At 46.6% G+C, this 11307-nt stretch overlaps 1 protein-coding gene and 1 pseudogene across 1 annotated transcript; both read right to left on the bottom strand.

The window, feature by feature from the left end:
- Window positions 1-626: 626 nt before the first annotated feature.
- Window positions 627-2556, bottom strand: LOC114440570 (histone H3-like; annotated as a pseudogene).
- A 2719-nt stretch (window positions 2557-5275) lies between these two features.
- On the bottom strand, window positions 5276-10929 carry LOC114431740 (GTPase IMAP family member 4-like). The gene is made up of 5 exons (XM_028399352.1): window positions 10758-10929; window positions 9328-10194; window positions 5796-5995; window positions 5386-5627; window positions 5276-5282 (listed from the first exon to the last, which is right to left on the bottom strand). Exons 1-5 carry the CDS (start codon window positions 10768-10770, stop codon window positions 5276-5278), a joined length of 1329 nt encoding a protein of 442 aa, XP_028255153.1. The 5' UTR covers window positions 10771-10929.
- Window positions 10930-11307: the final 378 nt, after the last annotated feature.

The raw sequence follows: 11307 nt of genomic DNA, 5'->3' as shown, positions 1-11307 counted from the left end.
AGTACCTTTCAGACTAGAAAGAAATCACACAATATAACACTTATTTCATATTTTCAAACATATTTCAGGTGATTAACTCTTCATTGACAGTGTGTGGTCCTTAAAAGGACCTTTGTTTTGTGTTGTTGGATCTGTCAGTTTAATTAAAATAAGGTAAAATAGTAAGAATATAATACAAATAATACCTGATAAAATTCTAAACAATAATAAACAAAACTTAAGTTAAATCCAGGCAAGTTATATATAATACAAGTAAAACGGGACAGTGTCTACAACAAATCCAATATTTATTAATAAGACAGTTTGTTAGATTGTCTGATTTCTAACCTACATTTTCTGTTTAGTCTATTTCACCAGCTTTCTTGCAACAAGTAAGTGTAAGGTCCCTCCCTAATGTTGAATTGACTTGAAATAATTATTACATGGCCACTTATAATGTCAACTATATAGAGATGATGACTAGATATAGGTATAGAGATACATGACTGTACTCATTTTCAGCAAGAAATGCTTTACACTTCACGTGCTTTGACTTTACATTGTTACATTTATGTATTTTCAATACCACACGGCCATGGGTGAACTCAGCTCTTCATTGACAGTGTGTGTGGTCCTTAAAAGGACCTTTTGTTTTGTGTTGTTGGATCTGTCACAGTTTAGCCGCCGAAGCCGTACAGAGTGCGTCCCTGCCTCTTCAGAGCATACACCACATCCATGGCGGTCACAGTCTTCCTCTTGGCGTGCTCGGTGTAGGTGACGGCGTCACGGATCACGTTCTCCAGGAAGACCTTCAACACACCGCGGGTCTCCTCGTAGATCAGACCAGAGATACGCTTCACTCCACCACGGCGAGCCAGGCGGCGGATAGCGGGCTTGGTGATTCCCTGGATGTTATCACGGAGGACTTTACGGTGACGCTTGGCGCCTCCCTTACCGAGTCCCTTTCCTCCTTTACCACGTCCACTCATGTTTGTTGTTGAGTTGTTTTCTCGACAGTGAGGACAGCTGCGCGATCACTGGAATTTACTTTGTCACTGAGGACGTGATGGGAGACAGAGGTGGAGTTTACCACTGGGATGTCTTCAACGACTGAACGCCACCATCTGGACAACAGTAGGAACAGCTGTTACATGTAGTACCACAAGCACAAATACTTTAATAAAACCTTTATTGGGTGATCAAGACACAACTACTGTGAATGCACCTGAAATGCACAATACTGACATGAAAGCATGTATCGTTCTGCTGTTACTGTCCTCAGCGAGCAACGACTGTGAGCTCCTCCGCCCCAAAGCACTCATAGGCGGTCAGTCTCAGAGGAGCTTCACGCAGCAGTTTCAGCTGCTGTCAGTGCAGAGAGGAGACCCACACTGTCATATAAACAAACGAACAAGTTATTATTTTATATTTCATATTATATTTATATTTTTGACAATAATAGTAAAACTGTGTATATATGCAATCTAGGGCAATCTTTCCACAGGCACTTCCCACATCTGCTCCTGCATATTAAGTGGCAGCAACATGCAATAGATAAGGTGTAATGAGTCTGCCTACATTTCACAACAATTACAGCAGTTTCAAAACTTTTTGGATGCATTTACACAAGACATCAAGTCACATTATGCTCATTTTCAGAGCTACCGATAATCTGCATGGATTGTCATGAAGCTGATGAAAAGAATCTTAAAGATAAAGGTGGACACCACCATGACCACCACTACCATCCACCGAATTCTGTATCTACAATCAGAATGTGGCCACAGAAATAACCTTGTTTAATAAACAGTCAACCTGCAGCAGGTCCATGAAGGAACAGGAAAAGATCCAAAACACAGGTCTCAAAAGGCAAGAGCCTTTATTACAGTAAAGTACACTAGTGGGTTCAGGTGCTTGGGAAAGGGAAGGCAGAACTGCTAGGTCTCACCGGGTCCAAGGTCAGTGTAAATTGTGAAGTTCAGGAGTTTTACGATGTGAAGTAAGCTGATCACGTTCTTTATAGGTCAGTGAGGTGGCTCTTAAAAGAGCCGTTGTTGTTGTTTGTGGAGCCGCAGACACTTTAAGCTCTCTCTCCGCGGATGCGGCGGGCCAGCTGGATGTCTTTGGGCATGATGGTGACCCTCTTGGCGTGGATGGCGCACAGGTTGGTGTCCTCGAACAGGCCGACCAGGTAAGCCTCGCTGGCCTCCTGCAGAGCCATGACAGCGGAGCTCTGGAAGCGCAGGTCGGTCTTGAAGTCCTGAGCGATCTCTCTGACCAGGCGCTGGAAGGGCAGCTTGCGGATCAGCAGCTCGGTGGATTTCTGGTAGCGACGGATCTCAGAGCCACGGTACCGGGCCTGTAACGGTGAGGCTTCTTGACGCCGCCGGTGGCCGGGGCGCTCTTACGGGCAGCCTTGGTGGCCAGCTGCTTTCTGGGGGCTTTGCCTCCGGTGGATTTACGGGCGGTCTGCTTGGTTCTTGCCATTTCTTCTTTCTCTGAACAACAGAAAAATGTACAAAGAAAGAGAAGACGCGCGCCTCTTAAAGTGTGGGACCGGCTGTGAAACGTTGGTTACGTATTGTAACCCCAGATTCTATGAGTATAGGCGCAGCCCTTTAAGGCTATCGCTAGTGGGTTTCATCCCTTCGCGCGCATGCGCAGCACTGAAAGATTTAATCACCGCCCACCTATTACGTGGGCCTCACCTCGGTCTCACCTCGAGTATAAATTGGACTGAGACCGGACAATCGGCTCCCAAATAAAAAACGGCTTTTTCTTCAGCCAAAAATAGGAACCAGTGAGGCCCACAGCTTAAAGGGCTGCGCCTATACTCATAGAATCTGGGGTTACAATACGTAACCAACGTTCTATTTCGTATAGGCTTCGCCCTTTAAGGCTATCGCTAGTGGGTTAAAGGCGAAGCAGGATGTAGTCCATGCCTCACTGGGTCCGTACGGTACCACAAGCATAACCACACACCTGCCAGATCACTACACTGAAACAATAACACAGCAGTGTAGTCACACAATCACCATGTGCCAAAAAAACAGGAAGGAAGCACAGGGAGAGAGACGTGCCCCACCCGCCAACAGGCCGGGAGGAGGAACACAGCACAGCTCATTCTGACAAAAAACCCAGAACAGCGCGGGTCATGGATAACCCAGAAACATCCCGCAGATAAAAACGCACAAATGAACAGGGGGAGGACCAGGATGCTGCAGAGCAGATATCAGCCACTGTCATCCCTCTGTGCAAAGCCGCAGAGGATGAGATCCCCCTGGTGGAGTGTGCCCTGATCCTGTCTGGAGGGACAGCATCAGATGACAGATATGCCTGTGAGATCGCCTCACACAGCCAGTGTGACAGGCGCTGAGCAGACAAAGGAAGACCCAAAGACTGAACTCTGTAATGCACAAACAGACGCTGCGTGCGGCGCACAGCAGCTGTGCGCGCCACATAACAGGACAACGCGCGCACCGGACAGAGAAGATGAGATGTCCTCTCCTCATCAGAACTGTGAGGAGGAGGGAAAAAACCATCCAACGTTATCACCCTGGATCTGAAAGAGCTAGTGATGCTCTTAGGTATAAAAGTCGGATTAGGACGCAATACAGCTGAACTGCCACCCCCCTGAATCCTGAGGCAGGAGGGGGCCACAGAGAGGGCAGATAAATCACTGACTCTCTTTGCAGATGTTAAAGCCAACAACAAAGCAGCTTTAAGAGACACAAACTTCAGTGAAACTGTATCCAGGGGCTCAAAGGGCGCCCTGGTTAGTGCGCGTAAAACTAACGCCAAATCCCACTGGGGAGCAAAGGAGCGGGACACAGGCCTGTGTCTCCGCACTCCCTTCAAAAAACGCTTTGTTAAAGGATGGCTAAAAACTGTTCTGTCACCAAAACCCTCATGACAGGCAGACACCGCAGCCACGTAGGCTTTAATTGCACTAAAAGCCAAGCCTCTGTCCAGCAACCGCTGGAGAAAAGACAACACAAGAGGCAGGGGGCAGCTGGTGGGATCCACACTCCTGTCAATGCACCACTGCTGGAAAGCAGACCATTTTGCAGAGTAAGAGGCTCTGGTAGACTCAGCTCTAGCACCCTGGATAGTCCCCACAACCTCGCGGGAGAGACCCAGTCTCTCTAGGCGCTCCCGTTCAGCGGCCAGACCCACAGCCGCTGGCCTATTATGGGATAGCTCCTGATCGCTCCTCCTGCCTGTGAGAGCGCGTCCCCGCGCCAGGGTAGTTCCCACGGACTGCCTGATAACATCTGCTGTAGGCAGGGAAACCACGACGCATTCGTGCGCACTGGCGCCACTAAAATGGCCGACAGCTGCTCCACTGTCACTCTGTCCAGAAACTGAGGGATAAGTGTGACTGGAGGAAACGCATATAGAAGCATCCTGGGCCACGGTCGATGCGCAAAAGCATCCACTCCCAGTGGAGGATTGTCCCGTGCGCTCAGAGAAAACCACAGAGCGCACAGCGCATTCTCGCGTCTGGAAAACAGATCCACTTGCGCTCTTCCGAACCTGCTCCAGATCTGCCCGGCCAGATCGGGATGGAGACTCCAATCCCCGGAACGAGGACCTCCCCTCGACATCACATCCGCTCCTTTGTTCAGTACACCTGGGACGTACACCGCTCTGATAGAGAGAAGGTGTGTGTGCGCCCAGCGCAGCAGCCGTCTGGCTATGTTTAACAACTGGGCGGAGCGCACTCCTCCCTGTCGATTTATGTATGCCGCTGCTGCTCTGTTGTCTGTGTGAATCAGAACATGCTGATTCTGCAGTACATGGGCGAAATGCTGGATCACTTTCCACACGGTGAGAAGCTCCAGCGCGTTTATGTGGAGTGACGGGCGCGCCGGCCACCGTCCTCCCACCACCTGAGACAGACACGTTCCTCCCCATCCTGACAGAGATGCGTCTGTGAACACTGAGATGTGTGACACTGCCCTTCCCAGAGGCACACCTTCCGACAGGACCTGTCGATTCCTCCAATAAGAAAGATCGGGACTTACGGAGGGAGGCACCGACACCATGCGTCTCCGTTGACGTACGGGATCGATGCGCAAACGGATGAACCATCTCTGCAGTCGTCTCATATGAAGCAGTCCCAGAGGAACTACGGCATGACCCGCTGACATCATGCCCAACAGCTGCATGATGGAGAGCGCTGTCACAACGCTGCCAGGTGACACACGATGGAGAAGCGCCGTCAGCGCCTCCACTCTCTGCTGTGAGAGCCGCGCTCTCATCACGGCTGTGTTCAGCTCCACCCCCAGATAAATCACCGTCTGAGCAGGGACTGGGGAACTCTTTTCCCAGTTTATCGTAAACCCCAGGTTCGACAGGTGGCTCACTAGCCGCTCTGTGTGTGACGCAGCTTCCTCTCTGGACCGAGCCAGCAGCAGCAGGTCGTCCAGGTAAAACAGCACTCTCATCCCTGACATATGTAGCGGCCGCAGCGCCGCCTCCACACACTTTGAAAAAGTCCGGGGAGCCAGAGAATAGCCGAACGGAAGGCGATTGTACTCGTACTGGATCCCCAGAAAGGAGAAACGCAGGTATCTCCTGTGTTTGGGAACAACGGGGACGTGGAAATACGCGTCTTTTAGGTCTATGGATGTGAGCCAATCTCCCTGACGCACACATTCCAGCACCTGATTCACAGTCAGCATGTGAAACGGTCTTTTCATTATTGATTTGTTGAAGTAAGACAGATCGAGAATGGGCCTCATTCCCCCTGTCTTCTTCGGAACCAGGAAATAACGGGAGTAAAACCCCTGATTTTCCTGTCCCCGCGGAACCCTGGAAATCGCCCGCTTCACCAGTAGCTCTTCCAGTTCCGCCTGGAGAGCCTGACGCTGGCCTGGGGAGGAGAGAACTGTCTCCAGAATGCCGTTGAAGGGCGGAGGTGTTGTGGCGAACTGTAGAGTGTAACCTCTGCTGATCAGCCTGTCCATCCATCTGTCCAGGGAACATACGCGCCGCCACTCTGAGTAACGCTCTGAAAGCGGGACTGCGTTACTGCGTGAGTCAAAACCAGCCTGATGAAAACACAAGCTGGATGAACTCCTTCAAGATAGGTCTGCATATCATTTGTTATTAGTGGATTTATTCATGGTGTTATTGGTGTTTCTAGTGGACAGGTGAGGCTTTGGATGTTGTTCAACACTGTCATGTGACTGCACACCTTGTTTCTGTGAATAATCATTACTGAAGGACCATACAAGACCCCAAATCACTATTCAAGTGAGGACATTTTATTTGTCAAGAAATGTCTTTACAAACGATAGCAGTACCCGCTGTAATTAAATTAAAATTATAAAAAAAATTAAGAAACCTTTATTAGTCCCACAATGGGGAAATTGCTTAAGGCAGCCCAGCAAAGAGTGCCATACACCAGTGAGTACACTGGAGGCTATGCAGGTAAAGTCTTGCCCAAGGACACACACAACAGTGACTAGGGAGGAGTTGGGATCAAACCACCAACCTTAGGTAATTGGACAACCCTGCTATACCACTGAGCCACTGCTGCCCAAATGACTGCAGAAGATCCGGTTGTTGGAAATGGAAGCAAGGTGTTTAGTGCTTTTTTTTCCGGCAATCTCAGGCTATTCCATCTCCATGTGCCAAAGCAGTTTTGAAGGCTTCATTGCCTCATTTGCGTGCCTGTTGCCACATGTTACGCGGAGCAGACTTGGTGTGTGCTGACCGGGCTAGGTGTGAGAATCACATGTTGCAATAAACCTGTATTTTAAGTAGGACTCCTGATATTGATTTTCAAATGCAGCATTCTTCTTCTTGGAAGTCGTAGGCTCTTCTCCTGTCTTCTCATTGTGGCTTTTCCCCTCGTTATGCCCGGTGGCATTCAGGGATACTGTCTGGTCCATAGCTTTGTATGGGTTGGAGCTATGGAAGGAGTTTTCATTCCAGAGAACCTGGTTGCTGAATAATAGTGGGTGCACCTGTGTTTGAGTGTTGTTGTTGGGGTCAAAATATCTGTTGCCTTAAAGCCACAGCAGATGTGTGTTTTTGTTATTAGTGAGATAGCTGTTGGTAGATGGCCGCTAATGTTGCTGCCTCTCTGAAGATTGTGTGGTTTTAAAAAATGTCTTACAAAGTGACTGATCACTGATGTACAGGTCACATTCCTGGCTTTGTTTCATTTACCACAAAATAAACAGTAGAGGTCAGAGGTCCAATTATGACCTCCCGCCTGTCCTGATGCTGCATTAAAACAACTATGGAAAGTCACACAGCAAATTAAAGACCATGACAAACTCTTTTCAGAGGAAAGGTCCTAGTAGGTCTTATAACCAAATAACCACATGTCAGAGAGCAGAGGAGAATAGTAAATGTGTAACCATGTAGAGACAAAAATGACATTGTGTAAAATAAGATGAATAACATAAGCCTAGTTTGTTAGTTAGCAATTTGCCATCTTTACATCACCAACTCATTGTATCGTCTTGCAGACACCGACTGCCACCCTTTAAGTCCACCTTTCACCATGGGACCAGGGGCACTATTTAATTTTTAATATTTATTGTGTGTGTGTACTATAAGAGATTTGTACAACTTTACTATTTTAACACTTCATCATCCACAATGATTTCCAGTCTTTCACATTCAATCAGTAGGTAGCAGTTTGTGGAGAACATGGCCAATCTTAATAACGTACAATGAGAATGAAACTGGACTGATTCAGATGTGAGAATAAATTCACAAGGTTTAGTCTTCATACGTCTTTCTTTCTCCTCTCAGTACATGAAGCATAGGCGTCGCTACCATTGTATCAGAGGGGGACGTGTCCCCCCACATTTTAAAACGGCCCGTTTGGACCCCCCCACATTTAGTAAGTTGGAAACTCCACCTAACGCTGTTTCAATTGCTCGTGAAAAACTCTGTTCCACTTGGTTCATAAGAGAATAACCTCACCGCTGAAATCCACTCCATGCTGCAATACCGTTACTATAGTAACGGACCTAACAAAGCCAGTGGCTTTCTTCGAGCGAGCGTAACACACCGCAAAGAGAACCGTCAGTGCTGGTCGAAGCTGGAGGAGGTGACGTCAAACGGCAGTTTGGTTCATTTTTCTATGGGATTTGCCAGTTTTTTGTCTGGCAAGCCTCAGATATGGAGGCTTTGTATCATCTGTTAGTGTAGTAGCACCAGTATGTTTGACAAAACTGTTGTTTCACTTGGAATTAGTTTCTGTTTGTCACCAAGTGTTTGTTGAATCTGTCTCTGAAATAGTCATTAAGTGTTTACTTCTGTAGGTAAAATAGTTCAACAACCTGTTAAAATCCACAGGAAATCGCAACTACTTCATATTATTATATTATATTTCATAATATACTGATGTACTTTTTTCACCACCCACCCACAGAAGCCCTCCCCCCCCCACATTTTTAATGCTTCCTACGCCACTGACATGAAGACATATACTTTACCACAATTAAGTGATGATCAAACAAAGAACAAAGCCAAATAATCAAAGGATTCCAATGAACATAATGAACTGTATAATTAGAAGAACATTTCAAATCAACAGCAGATATTATGAATGAGATGCAAACATTTTCCCTACATGACTTCATTTTAAACGTTTTGCGATGCTGTAGCTCAGTAAGTAGCTCTAGAAATGTTAAAATCTCTACTCAGAAGTTTGAAGCTTCAGGTTCTTTCGTACCAGCTCCAAAAAAGACTGTCCCAGATTTTTAAATCCTTCAAATAGAGCTCTGAATGGATTGCTCTTTTCAGCTTCCTCTCTGGCCTCATTTTCATACATGGATTGAAGCTTGTTTATTTCCTCTCTCAGTTCTCTGTGATATTTTTCCTTTACTCTTTCTATTAACTCCCTCTCTTTCCTCTCTCTCCTTCTCTCCTCATCCATCTCCTCTTTCATCTTCTTCTTCTCCTCCTCTCTCTCTTTCATCTCCCTCTCTTTCTCTGCCTCTCTCTCTTTCATCTCTCTCCTTCTCTCCTCATCCATCTCCTCTTTCATCTTCTTCTTCTCCTCCTCTCTCTCTTTCATCTCCCTCTCTTTCTCTGCCTCTCTCTCTTTCATCTCTCTCCTTCTCTCCTCATCCATCTCCTCTTTCATCTTCTTCTTCTCCTCCTCTCTCTCTTTCATCTCCCTCTCTTTCTCTGCCTCTCTCTCTTTCCTCTCTCTCCTTCTCTCCTCATCCATCTCCTCTTTCATCTTCTTCTTCTCCTCCTCTCTCTCTTTCATCTCCCTCTCTTTCTCTGCCTCTCTCTCTTTCATCTCTCTCCTTCTCTCCTCATCCATCTCCTCTTTCATCTTCTTCTTCTCCTCCTCTCTCTCTTTCATCTCCCTCTCTTTCTCTGCCTCTCTCTCTTTCCTCTCTCTCCTTCTCTCCTCATCCATCTCCTCTTTCATCTTCTTCCTCTCCTCCTCTCTCTCTTTCTTCTCCCTCTCTCTCTCAGCCTGAAGTTGCTCACTGATTTTCTGCATCTCCCTGTCATATTTTTCTTGTATTTGTTTCTCCATGTTTTCAATTTCTCTGCGGATTTTCTCCTCCTTTTTTTTCAGGATGCGTTGTTTCTCCTCTTCGATGGCCCTCTCAGCCTCTTGGAACATCTCGTTGGTGTAGTGGCTTCCTCCGTTCTTCTGGACTATCTGTCTGATCTTGTTGAGCAGCTCAGTGACCTGAGGCCTGCGGTCCTTCAGCTTATTGTTGAAGACATGGTACTGGTTGTTACATCTGTCTACAAGTTCCTGCAATTGTGGGCTTTCACTCAGGAATTGTTCAATAGTGGTATCTTCAAGATTGTCACCATGAGTAAAGAGAACCATGCTGTATCTGTCTGCAGCCCCACCAAAGATGTTTTGAATCATCTGCACCGTCTGCTTTTCCTCATCAGTGAACCGGCCCACCCCGATGACCACCAGGAAGATGTGGGGTCCAGGAGCACTGTAACTGATGCACTCAGTTACATCTTTAGTTGTTCTATCCATGCCGAACCTGGTGTCAAACAGACCAGGGGTGTCAATGACAGACACCTTTTGTCCATCCACAGCACCTTTGCCTTTAGAACAGTCCACAGTCATGGACTTGGCGCTGCACTTGGACTCAAAGCACTGTCTTCCCAGGATAGTGTTTCCTGCGGCGCTCTTACCATTACCAGTCTTCCCCACCATCACCATCCTCAGCTCCTCATCATTTCTTATGAGGGATCCTGTGGAGGAGAATGAGTAAGAATCGGGTACTCTGCAATGAATTCAGCTGACAGGTGGCAGTTGAATGACGGATTTAATCTGATCTAATACCAGTTACTGCTTTAATGTAATTCATTTCCTTTCGTGTTTCACGATCTAACACAGCTTCAGAACAAGCTTACATGTTTACAGGGAAGTGCTGCAGTTCTGTTAAATGGCTCCCTCTGCTGGATTCAAGATAAGATATACCCCAGTGATAAAGAAATGAGTAACGGACTAAATACCAGATAATATGTAATAGGTTTACATGTGCTGGCATGCTTAGGGTTATATGTCACCTGATTGATTTTTTGTTATTAAAGACAAATAAACAACAACATATACTTTAATGTTTATAGTGATATATTCTATTTTTTGACTGTTTTTGTTTACTTCTCTGTCTGTCCTCTCGCCTCCTGTCCCCTGTCCAAGCTTCTTGCCTTGCAGACAGGTGAAGTGGCAATAAAAGGGCCTTTCACAGAAACTGGTCTTCTGTATGGGTAGTAGTTGCATTTTAAAACAGGAATAAAGTATGGTGACTTACCAAAGTTGGCCATATTTGTCTTGAAATTGTCCTGTTGAGGTTAAAGATGCAGTGTAGAGTCTTCAGATGAAGTGAAGAAGCAGAGCTTACACAGTCTGCTATCACCCTTTATATAGATCCTCAGTGTGTGTTAAACCACACCTACAAATAACTGATGATTCACAGTGAAAGTGAAACCGTGTCTGGATCTTTTTTTCTTTTTTATCAGGAGAGATTTATGTCTCAAGTAGAAGGGCAACGTTGGCCCATAAAAGCAGATAAGTTGTTTGTGGCTGAGGAAGGAGTGGTGGCTGATGTGCAGCTGACATCAGCACAATATGAGTGGTTCAAAATGACAGAAGAAAGTGTATCATTTACAGTCTCCACATCAACACCCATTTGGCGGCCTCAGTATTCTCATAAACCACAAGCCGAGGCAGGAATAGCAGACACCATTGAAGGTCTACTCCAAAAGGGGGTGTTAGAACCCACCCAAAGTAGTTGGAATACCCCTATCCTCCCAGTACAGAAGCAGGGGACTGATAAGTATCGCATGGCTCATGATTTGAGA

This window comes from Parambassis ranga, chromosome 1 (assembly GCF_900634625.1).
Source record: "Parambassis ranga chromosome 1, fParRan2.1, whole genome shotgun sequence".
NCBI classification, from domain to species: domain Eukaryota; kingdom Metazoa; phylum Chordata; class Actinopteri; family Ambassidae; genus Parambassis; species Parambassis ranga.
Note: the sequence above shows the minus strand (reverse complement) of the source record. Positions and strands in the feature narration are given on the sequence as shown.